Raw genomic sequence first — 27,124 nt, 5'->3', positions numbered from 1 at the left:
GGGACCCCATGGTCCCGAGATATGGAAAGGACAAACAAATAATAATAATAAAATTTCAAAGAAAACTACTAGTCCAAACTGACTGAAAATACATATCTGCCTAAGTAAAGATGTCAATTTTCTGGAATTTCCACATGAAGCTGTCTAGATTACACTTTGTAGTTATTACCATTAGAACCGCCTTGTTACCAGTTAAAAACGAAGTAAGTTTCATAAAATTTCAAAGAAAACTACTAGCCCAAACTGACTGAAAATACATATCTGCCTAAGTAAAAATGACAATTTTCTGGAATTTCCACATGAAGGTGTCTAGATTACACTTTGTGTTGGGTACAATTAGAACCGCCTTCTTACCAGTTATAAACGAGGTAAGTTTCATAAACTTTCAAAGAAAACTACTAGCCCAAACTGACTGAAAATACATGTCTGCCTAAGTAAAAATGATAATTTTCTGGAATTTCCACATGAAGGTGTCTAGATTACACTTTGTGTTTAGTACAATTAGAACCGCCTTGTTACCAGTTATAAACGAGGTAAGTTTCATAAACTTTCAAAGAAAACTACTAGCCCAAACTGACTGAAAATACATATCTGCCTAAGTAAAAATGACAATTTTCTGGAATTTCCACATGAAGGTGTCTAGATTACACTTTGTGTTTAGTACAATTAGAACCGCCTTCTTACCAGTTATAAACGAGGTAAGTTTCATAAACTTTCAAAGAAAACTACTAGCCCAAACTGACTGAAAATTCATATCAGCCTAAGTAAAAATGTCAATTTTCTGGAATTTCCACATGAAGGTGTCTAGATTACACTTTGTAGTTATTACCATTAGAACCGCCTTGTTACCAGTTATAAACGAAGTAAGTTTCATAAACTTTCAAAGAAAACTACTAGCCCAAACTGACTGAAAATACATGTCTGCCTAAGTAAAAATGATAATTTTCTGGAATTTCCACATGAAGGTGTCTAGATTACACTTTGTGTTTAGTACAATTAGAACCGCCTTCTTACCAGTTATAAACGAGGTAAGTTTCATAAACTTTCAAAGAAAACTACTAGCCCAAACAGACTGAAATTACATATCTGCCTAAGTAAAAATGTCAATTTTCTGGAATTTCCACATGAAGGTGTCTAGATTACACTTTGTGGTTAGTACCATTAGAACCGCCTTGTTACCAGTTATAAACGAAGTAAGTTTCATAAACTTTCAAAGAAAACTACTAGCCCAAACTGACTGAAAATACATATCTGCCTAAGTAAAAATGTCAATTTTCTGGAATTTCCACATGAAGGTGTCTAGATTACACTTTGTGTTTAGTACAATTAGAACCGCCTTCTTACCAGTTATAAACGAGGTAAGTTTCATAAACTTTCAATGAAAACTACTAGCCCAAACTGACTGAAAATACATATCTGCCTAAGTAAAGATGACAATTTTCTGGAATTTCCACATGAAGCTGTCTAGATTACACTTTGTAGTTATTACCATTGAAACCGCCTTATTACCAGTTATAAACGAAGTAAGTTTCATAAACTTTCAAAGAAAACTACTAGCCCAAACTGACTGAAAATACATATCTGCCTAAGTAAAAATGAAAATTTTCTGGAATTTCCACATGAAGGTGTCTAGATTACACTTTGTGTTTAGTACAATTAGAACCGCCTTCTTACCAGTTATAAACGAGGTAAGTTTCATAAACTTTCAAAGAAAACTACTAGCCCAAACTGACTGAAAATACATATCTGCCTAAGTAAAAATGTCAATTTTCTGGAATTTCCACATGAAGCTGTCTAGATTACACTTTGTGTTTAGTACAATTAGAACCGCCTTCTTACCAGTTATAAACGAGGTAAGTTTCATAAACTTTGAAAGAAAACTACTAGCCCAAACTGACTGAAAATACATATCTGCCTAAGTAAAAATGTCAATTTTCTGGAATTTCCACATGAAGGTGTCTAGATTACACTTTGTAGTTATTACCATTAGAACCGCCTTGTTACCATTTAAAAACGAAGTAAGTTTCATAAAATTTCAAAGAAAACTACTAGTCCAAACTGACTGAAAATACATATCTGCCTAAGTAAAAATGTCAATTTTCTGGAATTTCCACATGAAGCTGTCTAGATTACACTTTGTAGTTAGTAGCATTAGAACCGCCTTGTTACCAGTTATAAACGAGGTTAGTTTCATAAACTTTCAAAGAAAACTACTAGCCCAAACTGACTGAAAATACATATCTGCCTAAGTAAAAATGTCAATTTTCTGGAATTTCCACATGAAGCTGTCTAGATTACACTTTGTAGTTAGTAGCATTAGAACCGCCTTGTTACCAGTTATAAACGAGGTTAGTTTCATAAACTTTCAAAGAAAACTACTAGCCCAAACTGACTGAAAATACATATCTGCCTAAGTAAAAATGACATTTTTCTGGAATTTCCACATGAAGCTGTCTAGATAACACTTTGTAGTTAGTAGCATTAGAACCGCCTTGTTACCAGTTATAAACGAGGTTAGTTTCATAAACTTTCAAAGAAAACTACTAGCCCAAACTGACTGAAAATACATGTCTGCCTAAGTAAAAATGATAATTTTCTGGAATTTCCACATGAAGGTGTCTAGATTACACTTTGTGTTTAGTACAATTAGAACCGCCTTCTTACCAGTTATAAAAGAGGTAAGTTTCATAAACTTTCAAAGAAAACTACTAGCCCAAACTGGCTGAAAATACATATCTGCCTAAGTAAAGATGAAAATTTTCTGGAATTTCCACATGAAGCTGTCTAGATTACACTTTGTAGTTATAACCATTAAAACCGCCTTGTTACCAGTTATAAACGAAGTAAGTTTCATAAACTTTCAAAGAAAACTACTAGCCCAAACTGACTGAAAATACATGTCTGCCTAAGTAAAAATGATAATTTTCTGGAATTTCCACATGAAGGTGTCTAGATTACACTTTGTGTTTAGTACAGTTAGAACCGCCTTCTTACCAGTTATAAACGAGGTAAGTTTCATAAACTTTCAAAGAAAACTACTAGCCCAAACTGACTTAAATTACATATCTGCCTAGGTAAAAATGTCAATTTTCTGGAATTTCCACATGAAGGTGTCTAGATTACACTTTGTGGTTAGTACCATTAGAACCGCCTTGTTACCAGTTATAAACGAAGTTAGTTTCATAAACTTTCAAAGAAAACTACTAGCCCAAACTGACTGAAAATACATATCTGCCTAAGTAAAAATGTCAATTTTCTGGAATTTCCACATGAAGGTGTCTAGATTACACTTTGTGTTTAGTACAATTAGAACCGCCTTCTTACCAGTTATAAACGAGGTAAGTTTCATAAACTTTCAAAGAAAACTACTAGCCCAAACTGACTGAAAATACATATCTGCCTAAGTAAAGATGTCAATTTTCTGGAATTTCCACATGAAGCTGTCTAGATTACACTTTGTAGTTATTACCATTAGAACCGCCTTGTTACTAGTTAAAAACGAAGTAAGTTTCATAAAATTTCAAAGAAAACTACTAGTCCAAACTGACTGAAAATACATATCTGCCTAAGTAAAGATGTCAATTTTCTGGAATTTCCACATGAAGCTGTCTAGATTACACTTTGTAGTTATTACCATTAGAACCGCCTTGTTACCAGTTAAAAACGAAGTAAGTTTCATAAAATTTCAAAGAAAAGTACTAGTCCAAACTGACTGAAAATACATATCTGCCTAAGTAAAAATGTCAATTTTCTGGAATTTCCACATGAAGCTGTCTAGATTACACTTTGTAGTTAGTAGCATTAAAACCGCCTTGTTACCAGTTATAAACGAGGTTAGTTTCATAAACTTTCAAAGAAAACTACTAGCCCAAACTGATTGAAAATACATATCTGCCTAAGTAAAAATGACAATTTACTGGAATTTCCACATGAAGGTGTCTAGATTACACTTTGTGGTTAGTACCATTAGAACCGCCTTGTTACTAGTTATAAACGAAGTAAGTTTCATAAACTTTCAAAGAAAACTACTAGCCCAAACTGACTGAAAATACATATCTGCCTAAGTAAAAATGACAATTTTCTGGAATTTCCACATGAAGCTGTCTAGATTTCACTTTGTATTTAGTACAATTAGAACCGTCTTCTTACCAGTTATAAAAGAGGTAAGTTTCATAAACTTTCAAAGAAAACTACTAGCCCAAACTGGCTGAAAATACATATCTGCCTAAGTAAAGATGAAAATTTTCTGGAATTTCCACATGAAGCTGTCTAGATTACACTTTGTAGTTATTACCATTAGAACCGACTTGTTACCAGTTATAAACGAAGTAAGTTTCATAAACTTTCAAAGAAAACTACTAGCCCAAACTGACTGAAAATACATGTCTGCCTAAGTAAAAATGACAATTTTCTGGAATTTCCACATGAAGGTGTCTAGATTACACTTTGTGTTTAGTACAATTAGAACCGCCTTCTTACCAGTTATAAACGAGGTAAGTCATTTTTACTTAGGCAGATATGTTTTTCAGTCAGTTTGGGCTAGTAGTTTTCTTTGAAAGTTTATGAAACTTACTTCGTTTATAACTGGTAACAAGGCGGTTCTAATGGTAATAACTGCAAAGTGTAATCTAGACACCTTCATGTGGAAATTCCAGAAAATTGTCATTTTTACTTAGGCAGATATGTAATTTCAGTCAGTTTGGGCTAGTAGTTTTCTTTGAAAGTTTATGAAACTTACTTCGTTTATAACTGGTAACAAGGCGGTTCTAATGGTAATAACTGCAAAGTGTAATCTAGACACCTTCATGTGGAAATTCCAGAAAATTATCATTTTTACTTAGGCAGACATGTATTTTTAGTCAGTTTGGGCTAGTAGTTTTCTTTGAAAGTTTATGAAACTTACCTCGTCTTTAACTGGTAAGAAGGCGGTTCTAATTGTACTAAAGACAAAGTGTAATCTAGACAGCTTCATGTGGAAATTCCAGAAAATTGTCATGTTTACTTAGGCAGACATGTATTTTCAGTCAGTTTGGGCTAGTTGTTTTCTTTGAAAGTTTATGAAACTTACTTCGTTTATAACTGGTAATAAGGCGGTTTTAATGGTAATAACTACAAAGTGTAATCTAGACAGCTTCATGTGGAAATTCCAGAAAATTGTCATCTTTACTTAGGCAGATATGTATTTTCAGCCAGTTTGGGCTAGTAGTTTTCTTTGAAAGTTTATGAAACTTACCTCGTTTATAACTGGGAAGAAGGCGGTTCTAACTGTACTAAATACAAAGTGTAATCTATAGAGCTTCATGTGGAAATTCCAGAAAATTGACATCTTTACTTAGGCAGATATGTATTTTCAGTCAGTTTGGGCTAGTAGTTTTCTTTGAAAGTTTATGAAACTTACCTCGTTTATAACTGGTAAGAAGGCGGTTCTAATTGTACTAAACACAAAGTGTAATCTAGACACCTTCACGTGGAAATTCCAGAAAATTGTCATTTTTACTTAGGCAGACATGTATTTTCAGTCAGTTTGGGCTAGTAGTTTTCTTTGAAAGTTTATGAAACTTACCTCGTTTATAACTGGTAAGAAGGCGGTTCTAATTGTACTAAAGACAAAGTGTAATCTAGACACCTTCATGTGGATATTCCAGAAAATTGTCATTTATACTTAGGCAGATATGTATTTTCAGTCAGTTTGGGCTAGTAGTTTTCTTTGAAAGTTTATGAAACTTACTTCGTTTATAACTGGTAACAAGGCGGTTCTAATGGTAATAACTGCAAAGTGTAATCTAGACACCTTCATGTGGAAATTCCAGAAAATTATCATTTTTACTTAGGCAGACATGTATTTTCAGTCAGTTTGGGCTAGTAGTTTTCTTTGAAAGTTTATGAAACTTACCTCGTTTATAACTGGTAAGAAGGCGGTTCTAATTGTACTAAAGACAAAGTGTAATCTAGACAGCTTCATGTGGAAATTCCAGAAAATTGTCATGTTTACTTAGGCAGACATGTATTTTCAGTCAGTTTGGGCTAGTAGTTTTCTTTGAAAGTTTATGAAACTTACTTCGTTTATAACTGGTAACAAGGCGGTTTTAATGGTAATAACTACAAAGTGTAATCTAGACAGCTTCATGTGGAAATTCCAGAAAATTGTCATCTTTACTTAGGCAGATATGTATTTTCAGCCAGTTTGGGCTAGTAGTTTTCTTTGAAAGTTTATGAAACTTACCTCGTTTATAACTGGGAAGAAGGCGGTTCTAACTGTACTAAATACAAAGTGTAATCTATAGAGCTTCATGTGGAAATTCCAGAAAATTGACATCTTTACTTAGGCAGATATGTATTTTCAGTCAGTTTGGGCTAGTAGTTTTCTTTGAAAGTTTATGAAACTTACCTCGTTTATAACTGGTAAGAAGGCGGTTCTAATTGTACTAAACACAAAGTGTAATCTAGACACCTTCACGTGGAAATTCCAGAAAATTGTCATTTTTACTTAGGCAGACATGTATTTTCAGTCAGTTTGGGCTAGTAGTTTTCTTTGAAAGTTTATGAAACTTACCTCGTTTATAACTGGTAAGAAGGCGGTTCTAATTGTACTAAAGACAAAGTGTAATCTAGACACCTTCATGTGGATATTCCAGAAAATTGTCATTTATACTTAGGCAGATATGTATTTTCAGTCAGTTTGGGCTAGTAGTTTTCTTTGAAAGTTTATGAAACTTACTTCGTTTATAACTGGTAACAAGGCGGTTCTAATGGTAATAACTGCAAAGTGTAATCTAGACACCTTCATGTGGAAATTCCAGAAAATTATCATTTTTACTTAGGCAGACATGTATTTTCAGTCAGTTTGGGCTAGTAGTTTTCTTTGAAAGTTTATGAAACTTACCTCGTTTATAACTGGTAAGAAGGCGGTTCTAATTGTACTAAAGACAAAGTGTAATCTAGACAGCTTCATGTGGAAATTCCAGAAAATTGTCATGTTTACTTAGGCAGACATGTATTTTCAGTCAGTTTGGGCTAGTAGTTTTCTTTGAAAGTTTATGATACTTACTTCGTTTATAACTGGTAACAAGGCGGTTTTAATGGTAATAACTACAAAGTGTAATCTAGACAGCTTCATGTGGAAATTCCAGAAAATTGTCATCTTTACTTAGGCAGATATGTATTTTCAGCCAGTTTGGGCTAGTAGTTTTCTTTGAAAGTTTATGAAACTTACCTCGTTTATAACTGGGAAGAAGGCGGTTCTAACTGTACTAAATACAAAGTGTAATCTATAGAGCTTCATGTGGAAATTCCAGAAAATTGACATCTTTACTTAGGCAGATATGTATTTTCAGTCAGTTTGGGCTATTAGTTTTCTTTGAAAGTTTATGAAACTTACCTCGTTTATAACTGGTAAGAAGGCGGTTCTAATTGTACTAAACACAAAGTGTAATCTAGACACCTTCACGTGGAAATTCCAGAAAATTGTCATTTTTACTTAGGCAGACATGTATTTTCAGTCAGTTTGGGCTAGTAGTTTTCTTTGAAAGTTTATGAAACTTACCTCGTTTATAACTGGTAAGAAGGCGGTTCTAATTGTACTAAAGACAAAGTGTAATCTAGACACCTTCATGTGGATATTCCAGAAAATTGTCATTTATACTTAGGCAGATATGTATTTTCAGTCAGTTTGGGCTAGTAGTTTTCTTTGAAAGTTTATGAAACTTACTTCGTTTATAACTGGTAACAAGGCGGTTCTAATGGTAATAACTGCAAAGTGTAATCTAGACACCTTCATGTGGAAATTCCAGAAAGTTATCATTTTTACTTAGGCAGACATGTATTTTCAGTCAGTTTGGGCTAGTAGTTTTCTTTGAAAGTTTATGAAACTTACCTCGTTTATAACTGGTAAGAAGGCGGTTCTAATTGTGCTAAAGACAAAGTGTAATCTAGACACCTTCATGTGGAAATTCCAGAAAATTGTCATTTTTACTTAGGCAGACATGTATTTTCAGTCAGTTTGGGCTAGTAGTTTTCTTTGAAAGTTTATGAAACTTACCTCGTTTATAACTGGTAAGAAGGCGGTTCTAATTGTACTAAACACAAAGTGTAATCTAGACACCTTCATGTGGAAATTCCAGAAAATTGTCATTTTTACTTAGGCAGATATGTATTTTCAGTCAGTTTGGGCTAGTAGTTTTCTTTGAAAGATTATGAAACTTACTTCGTTTATAACTGATAATAAGGCGGTTCTAATGGTAATAACTACAAAGTGTAATCTAGACAGCTTCATGTGGAAATTCCAGAAAATTGTCATCTTTACTTAGGCAGATATGTATTTTCAGTCAGTTTGGGCTAGTAGTTTTCTTTGAAAGTTTATGAAACTTACCTCGTTTATAACTGGTAACAAGGCGGTTCTAATGGTAATAACTACAAAGTGTAATCTAGACAGCTTCATGTGGAAATTCCAGAAAATTGTCATTTTTACTTAGGCAGATATGTATTTTCAGTCAGTTTGGACTAGTAGTTTTCTTTGAAATTTTATGAAACTTACTTCGTTTTTAACTAGTAAAAAGGCGGTTCTAATGGTAATAACTACAAAGTGTAATCTAGACAGCTTCATGTGGAAATTCCAGAAAATTTTCATCTTTACTTAGGCAGATATGTATTTTCAGTCAGTTTGGGCTAGTAGTTTTCTTTGAAAGTTTATGAAACTTACCTCGTTTATAACTAGTAACAAGGCGGTTCTAATGGTACTAACTACAAAGTGTAATCTAGACACCTTCATGTGGAAATTCCAGAAAATTGACATTTTTACTTAGGCAGATATGTATTTTCAGTCAGTTTGGGCTAGTAGTTTTCTTTCAAAGTTTATGAAACTTACCTCGTCTATAACTGGTAAGAAGGCGGTTCTAATTGTACTAAACACAAAGTGTAATCTAGACACCTTCATGTGGAAATTCCAGAAAATTGTCATTTTTACTTAGGCAGATATGTATTTTCAGTCAGTTTGGGCTAGTAGTTTTCTTTGAAAGTTTATGAAACTTACCTCGTTTATAATTGGTAAGAAGGCGGTTCTAATTGTACTAAACACAAAGTGTAATCTAGACACCTTCATGTGGAAATTCCAGAAATTTGTCATTTTTACTTAGGCAGATATGTATTTTCAGTCAGTTTGGGCTAGTAGTTTTCTTTGAAAGTTTATGAAACTTACTTCGTTTATAACTGGTAATAAGGCGGTTTCAATGGTAATAACTACAAAGTGTAATCTAGACAGCTTCATGTGGAAATTCCAGAAATTTTTTATTTTTATTTAGGCAGATATGTTTTTTCAGTCAGTTTGGGCTAGTAGTTTTCATTGAAAGTTTCTGAAACTTACCTCGTTTATAACTGGTAAGAAGACGGTTCTAATTGTACTTAACACAAAGTGTAATCTAGACACCTTCATGTGGAAATTCCAGAAAATTGTCATTTTTACTTAGGCAGATATGTATTTTCAGTCAGTTTGGGCTAGTAGTTTTCTTTGAAAGTTTATGAAACTTACTTCGTTTATAACTGGTAACAAGGCGGTTCTAATGGTAATAACTACAAAGTGTAATCTAGACAGCTTCATGTGTAAATTCCAGAAAATTGACATCTTTACTTAGGCAAATATGTATTTTCAGTCAGTTTGGGCTAGTAGTTTTCTTTGAAAGTTTATGAAACTTATCTCGTTTATAACTGGTAAGAAGGCGGTTCTAATTGTACTAAACACAAAGTGTAATCTAGACACCTTCATGTGGAAATTCCAGAAAATTGTCATTTTTACTTAGGCAGATATGTATTTCCAGTCAGTTTGGGCTAGTAGTTTTCTTTGAAAGTTTATGAAACTTACTTCGTTTATAACTGGTAACAAGGCGGTTCTAATGGTACTAACCACAAAGTGTAATCTAGACACCTTCATGTGGAAATTCCAGAAAATTGTCATTTTTACTTAGGCAGATATGTAATTTCAGTCAGTTTGGGCTAGTAGTTTTCTTTGAAAGTTTATGAAACTTACCTCGTTTATGACTGGAAACAAGGCGGTTCTAATTGTACTAAACACAAAGTGTAATCTAGACACCTTCATGTGGAAATTCCAGAAAATTGTCATTTTTACTTAGGCAGATATGTATTTTCAGTCAGTTTGGGCTAGTAGTTTTCTTTGAAAGTTTATGAAACTTACTTCGTTTATAACTGGTAACAAGGCGGTTCTAATGGTAATAACTGCAAAGTGTAATCTAGACACCTTCATGTGGAAATTCCAGAAAGTTATCATTTTTACTTAGGCAGACATGTATTTTCAGTCAGTTTGGGCTAGTAGTTTTCTTTGAAAGTTTATGAAACTTACCTCGTTTATAACTGGTAAGAAGGCGGTTCTAATTGTGCTAAAGACAAAGTGTAATCTAGACACCTTCATGTGGAAATTCCAGAAAATTGTCATTTTTACTTAGGCAGACATGTATTTTCAGTCAGTTTGGGCTAGTAGTTTTCTTTGAAAGTTTATGAAACTTACCTCGTTTATAACTGGTAAGAAGGCGGTTCTAATTGTACTAAAGACAAAGTGTAATCTAGACACCTTCATGTGGAAATTCCAGAAAATTGTCATTTTTACTTAGGCAGATATGTATTTTCAGTCAGTTTGGGCTAGTAGTTTTCTTTGAAAGATTATGAAACTTACTTCGTTTATAACTGATAATAAGGCGGTTCTAATGGTAATAACTACAAAGTGTATTCTAGACAGCTTCATGTGGAAATTCCAGAAAATTGACATTTTTACTTAGGCAGATATGTATTTTCAGTCAGTTTGGGCTTGTAGTTTTCTTTGAAAGATTATGAAACTTACTTCGTTTATAACTGATAATAAGGCGGTTCTAATGGTAATAACTACAAAGTGTAATCTAGACAGCTTCATGTGGAAATTCCAGAAAATTGTCATCTTTACTTAGGCAGATATGTATTTTCAGTCAGTTTGGGCTAGTAGTTTTCTTTGAAAGATTATGAAACTTACTTCGTTTATAACTGATAATAAGGCGGTTCTAATGGTAATAACTACAAAGTGTAATCTAGACAGCTTCATGTGGAAATTCCAGAAAATTGTCATCTTTACTTAGGCAGATATGTATTTTCAGTCAGTTTGGGCTAGTAGTTTTCTTTGAAAGTTTATGAAACTTACCTCGTTTATAACTGGTAACAAGGCGGTTCTAATGGTAATAACTACAAAGTGTAATCTAGACAGCTTCATGTGGAAATTCCAGAAAATTGACATTTTTACTTAGGCAGATATGTATTTTCAGTCAGTTTGGACTAGTAGTTTTCTTTGAAATTTTATGAAACTTACTTCGTTTTTAACTAGTAAAAAGGCGGTTCTAATGGTAATAACTACAAAGTGTAATCTAGACAGCTTCATGTGGAAATTCCAGAAAATTTTCATCTTTACTTAGGCAGATATGTATTTTCAGTCAGTTTGGGCTAGTAGTTTTCTTTGAAAGTTTATGAAACTTACCTCGTTTATAACTAGTAACAAGGCGGTTCTAATGGTACTAACTACAAAGTGTAATCTAGACACCTTCATGTGGAAATTCCAGAAAATTGACTTTTTTACTTAGGCAGATATGTATTTTCAGTCAGTTTGGGCTAGTAGTTTTCTTTCAAAGTTTATGAAACTTACCTCGTCTATAACTGGTAAGAAGGCGGTTCTAATTGTACTAAACACAAAGTGTAATCTAGACACCTTCATGTGGAAATTCCAGAAAATTGTCATTTTTACTTAGGCAGATATGTATTTTCAGTCAGTTTGGGCTAGTAGTTTTCTTTGAAAGTTTATGAAACTTACCTCGTTTATAATTGGTAAGAAGGCGGTTCTAATTGTACTAAACACAAAGTGTAATCTAGACACCTTCATGTGGAAATTCCAGAAAATTGTCATTTTTACTTAGGCAGATATGTATTTTCAGTCAGTTTGGGCTAGTAGTTTTCTTTGAAAGTTTATGAAACTTACTTCGTTTATAACTGGTAATAAGGCGGTTTCAATGGTAATAACTACAAAGTGTAATCTAGACAGCTTCATGTGGAAATTCCAGAAAATTTTAATTTTTATTTAGGCAGATATGTTTTTTCAGTCAGTTTGGGCTAGTAGTTTTCATTGAAAGTTTCTGAAACTTACCTCGTTTATAACTGGTAAGAAGACGGTTCTAATTGTACTTAACACAAAGTGTAATCTAGACACCTTCATGTGGAAATTCCAGAAAATTGTCATTTTTACTTAGGCAGATATGTATTTTCAGTCAGTTTGGGCTAGTAGTTTTCTTTGAAAGTTTATGAAACTTACTTCGTTTATAACTGGTAACAAGGCGGTTCTAATGGTAATAACTACAAAGTGTAATCTAGACAGCTTCATGTGTAAATTCCAGAAAATTGACATCTTTACTTAGGCAAATATGTATTTTCAGTCAGTTTGGGCTAGTAGTTTTCTTTGAAAGTTTATGAAACTTATCTCGTTTATAACTGGTAAGAAGGCGGTTCTAATTGTACTAAACACAAAGTGTAATCTAGACACCTTCATGTGGAAATTCCAGAAAATTGTCATTTTTACTTAGGCAGATATGTATTTCCAGTCAGTTTGGGCTAGTAGTTTTCTTTGAAAGTTTATGAAACTTACTTCGTTTATAACTGGTAACAAGGCGGTTCTAATGGTACTAACCACAAAGTGTAATCTAGACACCTTCATGTGGAAATTCCAGAAAATTGTCATTTTTACTTAGGCAGATATGTAATTTCAGTCAGTTTGGGCTAGTAGTTTTCTTTGAAAGTTTATGAAACTTACCTCGTTTATAACTGGAAACAAGGCGGTTCTAATTGTACTAAACACAAAGTGTAATCTAGACACCTTCATGTGGAAATTCCAGAAAATTGTCATTTTTACTTAGGCAGATATGTATTTTCAGTCAGTTTGGGCTAGTAGTTTTCTTTGAAAGTTTATGAAACTTACTTCGTTTATAACTGGTAACAAGGCGGTTCTAATGGTACTAACCACAAAGTGTAATCTAGACACCTTCATGTGGAAATTCCAGAAAATTGTCATTTTTACTTAGGCAGATATGTAATTTCAGTCAGTTTGGGCTAGTAGTTTTCTTTGAAAGTTTATGAAACTTACCTCGTTTATAACTGGAAACAAGGCGGTTCTAATTGTACTAAACACAAAGTGTAATCTAGACACCTTCATGTGGAAATTCCAGAAAATTATCATTTTTACTTAGGCAGACATGTATTTTCAGTCAGTTTGGGCTAGTAGTTTTCTTTGAAAGTTTATGAAACTTACCTCGTTTATAACTGGTAAGAAGGCGGTTCTAATTGTACTAAACACAAAGTGTAATCGAGACACCTTCATGTGGAAATTCCAGAAAATTGTCATTTTTACTTAGGCAGATATGTAATTTCAGTCAGTTTGGGCTAGTAGTTTTCTTTGAAAGTTTATGAAACTTACTTCGTTTATAACTGGTAACAAGGCGGTTCTAATGGTAATAACTACAAAGTGTAATCTAGACAGCTTTATGTGGAAATTCCAGAAAATTGTCATGTTTACTTAGGCAGATATGTTTTTCAGTCAGTTTGGGCTAGTAGTTTTCATTGAAAGTTTCTGAAACTTACCTCGTTTATAACTGATAAGAAGTCGGTTCTAATTGTACTAAACACAAAGTGTAATCTAGACACCTTCATGTGGAAATTCCAGAAAATTGACATTTTTACTTAGGCAGATATGTATTTTCAGTCAGTTTGGGCTAGTAGTTTTCTTTGAAAGTTTATGAAACTTACTTCGTTTATAACTGGTAACAAGGCAGTTCTAATGGTAATAACTACAAAGTGTAATCTAGACAGCTTCATGTGGAAATTCCAGAAAATTGACATCTTTACTTAGGCAGATATGTATTTTCAGTCAGTTTGGGCTAGTAGTTTTCTTTGAAAGTTTATGAAACTTACCTCGTTTATAACTGGTAAGAAGGCGGTTCTAATTGTTCTAAACACAAAGTGTAATCTAGACACCTTCATGTGGAAATTCCAGAATATTGTCATTTTTACTCAGGCAGGTATGTATTTTCAGTCAGTTTGGGCTAGTAGTTTTCTTTGAAAGTTTATGAAACTTACCTCGTTTATAACTGGTAAGAAGGCGGTTCTAATTGTACTAAGCACAAAGTGTAATCTAGACACATTCATGTGGAAATTCCAGAAAATTGTCATTTTTACTTAGGCACATATGTATTTTCAGTCAGTTTGGGCTAGTAGTTTTCTTTGAAAGTTTATGAAACTTACTTCGTTTATAACTAGTAACAAGGCGGTTCTAATGGTAATAACTACAAAGTGTAATCTAGACAGCTTCATGTGGAAATTCCAGAAAATTGACATCTTTACTTAGGCAGATATGTATTTTCAGTCAGTTTGGGCTAGTAGTTTTATATGAAAGTTTATGAAACTTACCTCGTTTATAACTGGTAATAAGGCGGTTCTAATTGTACTAAACACAAAGTGTAATCTAGACACCTTCATGTGGAAATTCCAGAAAATTGACATTTTTACTTAGGCAGATATGTATTTTCAGTCAGTTTGGGCTAGTAGTTTTCTTTGAAAGTTTATGAAACTTACTACGTTTATAACTGGTAACAAGGCGGTTCTAATGGTAATAACTACAAAGTGTAATCTAGACAGCTTCATGTGGAAATTCCAGAAAATTGTCATGTTTACTTAGGCAGATATGTATTTTCAGTCAGTTTGGGCTAGTAGTTTTCTTTGAAAGTTTATGAAACTTACCTCGTTTATAACTGGTAAGAAGGCGGTTCTAATTGTACTAAACACAAAGTGTAATCTAGACACCTTCATGTGGAAATTCCAGAAAATTGTCATTTTTACTTAGGCAGATATGTATTTTCAGTCAGTTTGGGCTAGTAGTTTTCTTTGAAAGTTTATGAAACTTACTTCGTTTATAACTGGTAACAAGGCGGTTCTAATGGTAATAACTACAAAGTGTAATCTAGACACCTTCATGTGGAAATTCCAGAAAATTGACATTTTTACTTAGGCAGATATGTATTTTCAGTCAGTTTGGGCTAGTAGTTTTCTTTGAAAGTTTATGAAACTTACTTCGTTTATAACTGGTAACAAGGCGGTTCTAATGGTACTAACTACAAAGTGTAATCTAGACAGCTTCATGTGGAAATTCCAGAAAATTGTCATCTTTACATAGGCAGATATGTTTTTTCAGTCAGTTTGGGCTAGTCATTTTCTTTCAAAATTTACGAAACTTACCTCGTTTACAACTGGTTACAAGGCGGTTCTAATGGTACCAAACACAAAGTGTAATCTAGACACCTTCATGTAGAAAATTGATCGTATTTGTAAGGCTGCATTTTGTGAAGTTAGCTGCCTATGTAATTGTTGCAATATTTTTCCTATTTTATTTCACACATTTAGCCAGGACATCAGAAAAATCATTATTTGCTTTTTAAGTTTGTCCCTGACCTTGAAACCGTATATTTTACTGTTTTGTTTAATTTATAAAACGAGACTTCTTTATTTGGTCGGGTTATCATAGGCAGATAACTTTAGGCTGCTAACTTCACGCCGATCAGTTACACGAATCTTTTACGTTAGTAATATTTGTACATTGTAATTACTTACGAGCGAGACATACATTGCATTGCATTTAGCTAATCTAACGGTATTTAGACATAGACATAGACATAGAACAATTTTATTCAACACCACATGAAATGACAGAGTTAACAAATAGTGTAACACATTTTACAGATAAAACTTAAATTTACACTTAAAAACTAAGAAGTTGAGTTGCACATCTAAGGGAGAAATATTCATGAGTGTTAAATAGGAGCTTGCCTCAGCATAATGTTGCAGTGTATTAACTACAACGCAAAATTACAAAATTTATTACATTTCTCATGCTATCATTTGTTACAGACAGCGGTCAAAGTGGAGACGCATTCGTGTCGGCACGCCACCAAGAAGACTAATCTACACAAAAACCAGAACCAAAAAGTTATACCTTGTAAGTCAGATTTATTAATCCCAGTTTATCCTTAGATATTAATTACTTATATTTAAATATTATTTGCTAATAACGTAAGTACCGTAAAACCATCCAATAACTCTCATGTATGATACGAAATTAAATCGAATATAAAAGAGTATATTAGTATTTAATTCTGAATTACGTATTGATCTTGTGGGTCAAAGTTGTAATATTGGATTATAGTTGTGTGGTCTTACGGTACCAACTTAATGAAAAGGGAGTTAAAGCTGATATGTCTAATTTTTATTCAATTTTCTGTCATGTATCCACCCAGATACTAAGGTCGAGCTTCATACGCTTTTGATGGTAATATATTTGTCTAAAAGTAATTGCGATTTTGATCTGTAGTACCTAAATAATAAATAATGTTCATTATTGTAAAACAGGTACTCAACAATCAATGATTAAGTTCACGTAAAATATTTATGATAAATATCCCGACTCTGCTAAAATGATGAATAAATATTTATTTGACAACGAATAACAATTAATAACACCAATACAGCTTTTACCCTCGGCGAGGCTTTGTTTATCAGGGCTGGAATCAAATGGAAACAGCTTAGAGCATTTAATAACTGGAGTCGCCTTTAACAGCTCATCCCTCTGTCGAAAAACTTGCACAATTGTGGAAACCTTTGTATGGACTGACATGGCTATGTACGTTACGAAATAAGAATAAGAATAAGAAATATTTATTAGCACAAATAACTAATAACACAAAACTAAAATTGAATTACATAAATATTTGTTCCAAAAGGTCCTCACTCAGCTTCTTGTCACGTTGGACACACAACGTGACGCTGATTTTCAGTTAGGCCTGGTAAAAGACTAAAGCTAAAACTAAAACTATATGGTGGCAGAACCAAAACATAATTCAACAATGAATAAATAATAATTATAAGGTATAAGGTATAAGGCTATATTGATTTTATATATACCTATGTATCTTCATATACATCTTCATATCTTCTAAATAGCAATACATTTGACGTCCCCTCCCCCGCAAAAATCGGCAGACTGTTTGCTACAGAAAATAACTGCCTTGACGTCTCCAGTAACTAAATGCTCTAAGGGAAACAGTGATCAAAGTCTGAATGTTCCAGAACAAGCTCGGGACAGATTGTTATTGTACAATAAAGCATTCAGGAGACACGCCTGAATGTTGGCGCTTTGAATGGAAGTTTGGAACTAAAGTTCACAACCTTCATTCTGGGAATTGTGCCATCGTAATTGTAATGAGGTCCACCGATGTACAGTTGGGAGTGTTGCTGTTTAGTACAGTCGCCATCAGATATATCGGAGCGGCCAAGGTGCTCACAAATATCTGAATTCGCATCTATTGTCAGGGCGTCAGAGTGCGTGTTCAGATATTGTGAACACCTTGGCCGCTCCGATATATCTGATGGCGACTGTACCTTACTAGAGTAAGAGATCTTGCAAGAATAAACTTAGGAAACGTGTAAGATATTTATGTGAATATGAAATAGAGTTTTTTAAATTGTTTTGACCTGCATGTTAATGTCCGCCTCCCCCCGAATAGTAGAAAATTACGATTTTTTTTTCTACGCACATAAATAATGATTCTAACATTCGTAAACTAGTTGCAATTTTGCTCCCAGCAGGTCTATGCGAATAATTAAATTTGGTATGCTCATAATTAATTAACCTCGTGCCGCCCACCATACAAAATTATAGCCAAGGAAATTAGAATCTTGTTGTATTTTCAATTGGGTTCATTTTCATTTGTTCGAAAATTTTACGAGGCAAATGAAATGCTACCTACTATCTTTTTAATTAAGGTTGACATTCCATCGAAACTGAGTGTACATCCTAATGTACATTGGGCGGCACGAGGTTAAAATCATGTAATTACATTTTTGTTGATATCTTGGATATTATCTAACAGGTACATGAAATTCAATAAGTACACATTGTATACAAATTCCATACCAAATTCCGTCCCATTTCCATTGCAAGTGAGTGTATACCGTTCTGTTGCTTCCAACATATTCGCACTTTCGTGGGGGTCAATTTCACCAAACGAGCATTTTTGTCTAATTTCCATGGAATTTTGAAATACCAACATTACACAAAAAAAAATATGTTGAGAATTTGATAAAAAATATAGTAAATATTAATTTTCTTATGGGATAAAAATATTCATAAAACTATAAAAGTTATTTAAATTTAAAATTTTGGTCAGTGCACGGGAATTAGTGTGTCCATGGAAATTAGATTTTACTAGGACGGAAATTAGAACACGGCACGGGAATTGTTTTCTTAACTTATTTTGGTACTTAAACTATTATTTATGTATATTTTAATCTACAATAATATACTGCAACCATACTGAAGTGGCATCGGACATATTTACCTTCTTTAATTTTAGTTTCGAACGACAAATCTACGAAAGTATGTTACACTAAAAACTACGTATTTGACTAATCCTTTCCTTTATTTTAATGGCAACTAATCTCTCTTTCTTAGTAAAATGTACATATTTCAAAACAATACTTTGTGTAGTTTCGTAAACTTGTCCGCCTTTACATACAAAACTATTCATTAAAAAGTGTCATTATGTATGTGCATGTAGATAGGTACAAGGTGTATGAACTGGTATATGGTCTTATAGGAAATGATACTAAGAAATAAATAGGGGCACAGTGAGAAGAAGTTATTGTGTAAGTTAATCTGAAGAAATCGAATAGGCTGCCTTCATAAATTAATAACCCAAAAAAAAAACATATGAGGTAAGGTGGGGTAAGACTATCACCGGGGTAAGACTATCACTTGTATGGAATCCTCATACTGTTAGTCTTGCCCCGATCAAAATAAACTAAGTTAGTCTTACCCCGCCTTACTTTACACATAGGTATACGGGGTGTCCCTGCCCTGCGGGAAAATCTTCAAAGTGTAGGTTGGTTAAGTAATTTCTCAAAAATATCATAATCTTCCTAAACAAAACTTGCTTACAAAATATCCCCTGGCACTGACTAAAATAACCGACTTGGTTTCACATTACATCCCAAAACTTTTTTGTAGTAGAGTAGAAGAACTGCGTTGCGAGATTTGCATCTTTTTACATGAATTGACATGATCCCATCTCTTTTTGTAGGCTGTCCTTCTTTTCGGGTAAACATACCCATACCATACTGATACTATGTATATACATATCATAATACATCTTTATTCATACTCACATCGTCCATCGTAGTGTACCTTTACTTTCCCTACTAATTGTAAGAACTAAAAGGTAACGTTGTTATCGCATATATTTCTATAGGATTACAAACTTAATTATGCAGTTATCTTTAGAACGTGACTAATATTGCAGTTTTGGAATTTACAGGCCTACAAATCCCGGTCTTTTGATAGGCTTGCGTGGGGATATAGATCCAACACGTAGAGGCCCCTTGGAGAGCTTTAATGTCATGTAGAACGCCTGCTGGAACCATTATTAGATTTTTAATTGGCTTAAAAAGCTAAAAACTAATTAAGTTTCAAATTTGGAACTTGTGGGTATGCTAGAAGTACCTTAAAATAATATTGATTGAGAGTGATTGTGCCAGTGACAAAACTAAGGGATTTTAAAGTGTATTAATTCTTAGACTACATGCTCAAATTAAATGTTATTTAGATAGAATGTTATTGAGATTTGATGGTACGGCCGTGCCACTTTGTTTTGCTCGACTTGGCGGCGACACTGCCGTGCCCCCAGATCCTTTGTCCTTCTTCAGGCCTCAAACTATCTCCATGCCAAATACGTATTATCAAGATGATATTGTTTCAGCGGCTTAAGCGTGACGAGATAACAGGCAGACAGACAGAGATACTGTCGCATTTATAATATAGTAAGAATAGGATATATTGAATTTTTCTTGTACCTATTAGAAAAGCTAATTTATAACAACTAATCTATTAAACGAGCAATTCTTGTATATATTTTGGGGATTTTGGAAACAGCTCTAACGATTTCGATGAAATTTGATCATATATGGGCGTTTTCTGGGATGAAAAATCGATCTAGCTAGGTGTCTCTGGGAAAACGCGCATTTTTGAGTTTTTAGGCAGGTATATGTTTTCCGAGCAAAGCTCGGTCTCCCAGATATTTAAACTTTATACGGCTTACGCTGTCAGCTGTCAAATTTACAAAATAAAACCATTGTAAATTTGATTCATTTTGTTTCATGTAACCTTAGGTACAGGTATTATAATATGTAATAATTCCAAATATAGTTTTGTTTATATAATATTTTAATATTATAATATGATAAATGAATAAGGTAAGGTGGCGCAAGACTAACAGTACGAGGATTCCATACAAGTGATAGTCTTACCCCAGTGTCGTCTTACCCCACCTTACCTTACGTATTAAAATTGCCCGGGTTATTCGGGTCCACCCTGTAAGTATGTACTATAGTACTTATACTAAAAAACCGTTCATAGATTTTTGTGCATTCTCTGAGATTTCCTTAAATGTAAAATAGAAAGATATACGTCATATTATTATTACATATAATATATATTCAATGCCAATATATATATATGTAATAATAATATGACGTAAACATTGCCAATTAACTTACAGTGCCCCCAATTAAAATTTAGTTGACAATAAATGTAATACTTTCTAATTCCCGTGCCACTTAATCAGCTGTTTTAGGTAAATATTCTATGGGAATTAGGGCACGGAAATTAGAATTCGTAATAAAAAAATTCGCCAACAATTTAAATCGTGTTTAACCATACTGTTATGTTATCGCTTACATAAAGATACATAAAGGGCTCCTAAATATGACAATTGTTTTTGAAAAGCTATGTGGGAAATAAAATTTATAAGGGGCATCGAAATTAGAAAAAAATTGTCGCCCACCCGGATTCCGAAATACTTATGCGATTTGCTCGAACACGCCGTGGCTTGACGTACATCCGCTTGCTTTGAGAATCAGCTGAATACTGCCAGTACAGGTGAGGCGGGACACGAGGCGGTTCAGATACAGATGTCGGCTGTGAGAGCCCTTTGAGTTTTGCCGACGAAATTTTACTCGCGCGCTCGGACAAAATTTAAACTTCGATCACGAGTTATTTACCACAATGAAGTTAATAGTGTATGTGCTCAGTGATAGTAAATATCATCTAGTTTAAGTATTTGACACTAAATTAGTTATACTAATGTAGAATTTTTCGTAGGATTTTTCATTATGCTCAAAAGTAGATTCCGGACAGGGCACGGGAGTAGTAATTTGAGCCTTTAGGTATTTTTAAGTGTACTTTAAAAACCAATTAATCAGTGAATCCATATGGAACCCGGCGTGAAAGTGTGGCTTCTTTATGTAAAAAAAAAATGGTAAGTATTATTTGATGCCAACCCGCGATTTTCATCACGGACAGAAAAAAAATCGTGTTCAGAAATTGACCCGTGGGCCTTGTTCGATATAATTACGTACATCAAACAGCACACTATTATTAAGTTAATCTAAGTTTGATGCCAAATTCGCTTATTCAATGTATCAAAGAGAATAGAGTGTATAGAGGCGGATTGTCAAAGTAAATTATGTAGCCACTGTAAATTTACTGCCATCTTTCGACAGAAGACTAACACTGTTAGAACGCCATTTGACTTTGATCCTTATTCTTTCTCTGATATGTGTTAACTTGTTAAATATTAATATTAACGCCATCTACTCGACACTAGGCCAAAGGTATGGTGCAATGTTTTCGAGCGATGGCGCCATAACCTTCAGCCTACGTTCGAGTAGATGGCGTTAATATTAATACGAGTATTTAACAAGTTAACACTATTAATATTTAACAAGGTAACACATATCAGTGAAAGAATAATGATCAAAGTCAAATGGCGTTTCTAACAGTTTTAATATTCTGTCGAAAGCTGCCATCTTTCGTGATGTACTGTAGCTACATAATTTACCATGACACTCGGCCCTATTCGAACTTTAAGATACGTCAATTAATAGATCTAGAAAAGATATGGATTAGATATGTCAGTGTCAAATGTGACGTTTCTTCAAACGAAAACATCACTTTTGACACTGACACATCTAATCCATATCGTTTCAAGATCCATTAATTGACGTATCTTAAAGTTCGAATAGGGCAGAGTAACTCTCTATTTCAAATTCTCTTTGAATGTATGAATACTGCTCAAACTTCACTCTAAATACGCTAATTGAATGAAGCGTAAACTCAATTCGTAGCGCGTCGTAGAGGCCGTAGAAGGCTACGAAACTGCTACGCGGCTACGCAAATAGGAGGCAATTTACAGAGAACATAATTATGTATGTTTGTTATGTAAACATTTATTGTATGTTTGAAAGGACAATTTGGAGGAGAGTCGCCACACTAGGGTAAATAAACAACGTATTCAAACCTATTTAAGTATTAGATTGCTTTTATTTTGTTTTGTTTTTTTTAAGGGTTAAGGTTGTGAAATATGGAGATACATAATTACTTGTAAATATTGATCCCGTCGACTACCAATATGTTACTTTGTTTTTAAATACTACCCAAAACAACTCGCAACTATTTTTGGTCAGATTAAAAAAAATGTTAAAGCGTAATAAATAGCATAATATTGCTAATTTTTATACGCCTTGTTATTCAATTTATTAAGGACTAAAATATTTTAGGTGCCTAATGAAACTAAACCAAATCACTATCACTACAACTTATAAAACAAATCCCCCGCCGCGTCTGTATGTTTGTGTGTTGGTATGTTCGCGATAAACTTATAAACTACTGAACGGATTTTCATGCGGTTTTCACCTATCAATAGATTGATTCTTGAGGAAGACTTAAGGGGCCCACTGATTAACAGTCCGCCGGACGGTAATGGCCTGTCAGTTGTTCAGAACTGTCAAAATTTTGTTCTAAAGCCGACCACTGACTAACAGGCCGCCGGACGATATCGGCCTGTCAGTTAGAACAAAAATTTGACAGTTCCGAACAACTGACCGGCCGATATCGTCCGGCGGACTGTTAACCTATGGGGCCCCTTTAGGTGTATAATTTGCTAACCCGTGCGAAGCCGGGGTGGGTCGCTAGTTCTCAATATTCATAAACTGCCGTATTCTAACTTCAAGATATTCACACAGAGACGATACGTACTAGGTCCATTCTCGAAACGTTATAGTTTAGATATCAACTAGTTCTCTTTTGCAGCGCAATTCCGGCAACCAATATCACTTTTCCGTTAGATAGCGTAAGATATCTATTAGATGTGAATTGGATCTCTAACGGCTCGATTCGGGAAATGAAATAGATATCTATTAGACATCAAGAAGTTACGATATGGAGAATTTAAAGATATTTTTAAGATAGATATGTCAAATTTGACGTTTCCGCGATTCTGGAGGTCCTCTTGAACGATTTCGACAAGTTATGACTTAGATATCCAAGTCACATCTAGTCGATATCTAATGTAAATCTAGTTGATCTCTATATCGTCTCTAGATCTTGTTATTATCTCGTTTCCCGAATACGCGTGTTAGACATATCCTGAGGAAATCGTTCAAGAGTATCTCCAGAATCGCGCAAATGTCAAATTTGACAGATTAGATCTTAAACATTATCGTTATCGTATCTTGGTGATGTCTAAAAGATATCTATTAGATGTCTATTTCAAAATCCGAATCGGGCCCTTAGGTGTATAATTTGTTAACCCGTGCGAAGCCGGGGCGGGTCTTTAGTTCGCAATATTCATAAAATCACGATTAAGGAGATTAAGATAATGGCCGCCTGTTTTAGGTAAGTAATGATAATGGAAAGTTAGATTTTTTGCTCCCAGGGGCCGCCAACCCTCGGTTAAAAGGCTATTAGGGGTAAGTTTGACCCACAGATCACTTCATATTTTTGTTTCTATGCTCTAAGAGAATAGTGACTCATTAGAGTCATTAGTGCAAATTCTAAGTAAAGGCGTATTCATACTGAAGTAAAAATTAAACAGTTAATATAGTTTTTTCATTATTTTTATACTTGTTGTCTTTAACATTATTTAGGTACTTACACTCCGTACAATTGGGATGTTTCCTCTACTTTAAATAAATTATTTCACACTGTGCGCGAAATAAAACACCAGATAATTATTAGAAAAACATAGATAGTAGCTATTTTTAAACACAATTTCTATTTAATAAATCGGATTGAAATATAAAAAGTATGTAACGACGACGTCACTATACTCGTTTTCATATAAATTCCATATTAGGAAATCGTTTAGACTGTTTTAAAAAAGAAACTCTATCTCTATAAGATCTAAATAAATAAAAAATATTGATGATTAATATAAACATCAGCATGTAAAGCGCCGATTAGGGCTGATTTAGACGGCGCGCGAACTCGCATGCGATTTTACTTACATTGCGGACTGTTGCTTACGTCTGCGGTTTGAAAACGCTTTATTATGCGGAATCTGCGATGTGTGGTCTATAATTAGGGCATCAAACCTTGGTCAAGGGCGGACAGGCGCGGATAAAACCTTCTTTAAGCCCTCGTAAAATGGCTAAACAAAAACATTGGTGGATTTATGAGCACGATACATCTAAAACAACTAGGTACCTACCTGTAGTCGAATCGATCTGAAATAATATAGGTGGGTAAAAAATAAGTGTATTCCCGTTACCAGGGAAATTTTGGGATTATACTGTGCAACTTTTACTATGGGACCAACCCCGAAATCGCGGAAAAAAATTTTACCCTCCCATAGAAAATAGACCTCCCATAGTAAATAGACCATAGAAAAAAGATGTATGAAACAGCCAATTTTTTTTCGCGTTTTCGGGGTTGGTCTAATAGTAAAAATTGCTTAGTATAATGCCAAAACCTCCCTGGCAACAAGAATGCACTTATTTTTTGGCCACCGTGTATATTTTTTTTACCTCAGTACGGATATGATGGTCGTTCTTGTCTACGTGACAGCGTGATAAAACGGTGTCCGTCACTTTCTATCCCACGGTGTTAAAAAGTGACAGTTATTTTATCAAGTGGATAAAGATGGATAAAGCCCTCCATGATACGCCGGCTGGTCTGTGTATAATCCTGGCCGAATTCCTATCGATTATTCTATAGTCTAATTAATTATCTAATAGATAAAACAATTGTTTCAGATGACTACAATCGAGTGGTGCTAAACACAGTGGACCGGGAACCTGACTCAGATTATATTAATGCTTCCTATATAGATGTAAGTATTCGTTACTAGGGTGACTGCTATAGTCATTGGCCACTATACAGGGTGTGTCTGACCATGGGGCTTTAAATCCAGGGCTTAATTCTACTCGCTAAACTGAGCTACTTGTATTATGGCACCAACCCGGAAATCCCGAAATTTTTTTTCACTATTTCATACATTTTGGCTAATCAGATGTTGAGGTTTTCTATGGAAAAGCCAAAAAAATTTCCCCGGTTTTAGGGTTGGTCCCATAGTAAAAGTAGCTCAGTTTAGCAAGTAAAATCAAGCCCTGGATTTAACGCCCGATGGTCAGACACAGACTGTATGCTAATTGTCCACTCTTTTTAACAATCCTTATTGATAAGAGTGGCCAATTAGGCTTCAATTAGCCTCATGCATGAAGTTTATATTTCAACGAAAGATTTTTTTTTTCGGATAATTGTTGCCGTTATGGGTGAATCAACTTTTTCTTGTCACTAGTTGCCATGGTTACGGTCTCCTGGATCACTCTTAAAATACTAGTTATTTCGTATCTAAATGAACCAAACTTGAAGTTCTTTTTAGTTATAAGGCCTTTCCATAACTAATGGGACATCTACTAAGCACGTTTGTAGAACACGGTAAAGCAGCTCTTCTAAGAAACTATGCTTCAATCATCCAGGAGACTATAGTCCTAGGTCCTAGCTGATGGAACAGAACAACAACAAGAAATAGTTGATCGACCCTAATATCATGTTACAAATGCATTTCCGTTATTAAATTATTATCATTTAATTGCTTAAAATAATAAATAAAAAGTTCAGTATGCCCGCGAAAAACTAGAGAGCGAAACGCAGCGCCATTAGTCGAATCGCCAGGTGATGTCACTCGTTTAAACAAATTGTTAAGAACAACCACGTACATATGTCACTTTCGGTTTAATATTTTTATAAGCTGCAGAGCTTTTAACTTCGTTCATCTTACGATAATAAATGATTAAGTGTTGGAAGTGCTGAAGACTCTTTGCAGAACGGATAACAATCGACGGAAGGTCAAACTCGAGTTTATCTCGTAATGGCTTCCAATTTTTCTCAGTCTATTAAATGTAAAATGAGTGGGTACTTGCTTAGTACTTAAATCGTTATTTAACAGCGAAATGAGGTATTCAAAACCTGTTACCGGTACGAGTATAACTAAAAATCAAAATATCTCATAGCTTTCACATTATTTCTAGCAAGTGCAAAAATATATGCCTATAGGTAAACAACCCAGATACCGAAATTGAATACCGGTTAATTTGTATGAAAAATATACCGGTATTCGGTCCCTGATTCAAAACAAGTTCTAAAACATTTTCGTTTGATAATATGCAATTCGTGTGTGTCATGCGACCATCCCTATGCGACCTTTGTTTCTACATATATTATATAATCACTACACCTTATAAAACAAAGTCCCCTGCCGCGTCTGTCTGTTTGTGTGTTTCTTCGCGATAAACTCAAACACTACTTAATGGATTTTCATGCGGTTTTCACCTATCAATTAATATTGTGATTCTTGAGGAAGGTTTAGGTGTATAATATGTTAACCCGTGCGAAGTCGAAGCGGGTCACTAGTGTATGTATAATCCCTAAATGGAATATATGTATCTCCTAAAATCGTAATCGTATCACCAGGCGGGCCGTTGGTTTGTTTGCCACTGACATCGTATACATTTATTTATTTTCGTATTAACTTTTTCCTTATTTTGTAACTAGTTCGAGAAAATACACTGGAGTCTAGCAATGATTTTGTTGGACAATAAAAATAATCTCTATTTTAAAACGCCAGCAATTTTTATTCTAAAATAGAATCTAATGTAGAAACGGCTTTTGAGGCAG

General features: G+C 34.1%; 1 protein-coding gene across 2 annotated transcripts in view; it reads left to right on the top strand.

Moving 5' to 3' along the window:
* Nucleotides 1–27,124, top strand: part of LOC134671834 (receptor-type tyrosine-protein phosphatase kappa) — a 160,654-nt gene that overhangs the window by 110,597 nt on the left and 22,933 nt on the right. For both annotated transcript variants that reach the window (XM_063529682.1, XM_063529681.1), the window contains 2 exons: nucleotides 15,967–16,054; nucleotides 25,201–25,277. In XM_063529682.1, coding sequence (XP_063385752.1) covers nucleotides 15,967–16,054; nucleotides 25,201–25,277 — 165 coding nt within the window. The remainder of the gene's footprint in view (nucleotides 1–15,966; nucleotides 16,055–25,200; nucleotides 25,278–27,124) is intronic.

The sequence above is a fragment of the Cydia fagiglandana genome, chromosome 16, assembly GCF_963556715.1.
Source record: "Cydia fagiglandana chromosome 16, ilCydFagi1.1, whole genome shotgun sequence".
Classification (NCBI taxonomy): Eukaryota; Metazoa; Arthropoda; class Insecta; order Lepidoptera; family Tortricidae; genus Cydia; species Cydia fagiglandana.
This window is presented reverse-complemented; position numbering and strand designations above follow the sequence as displayed.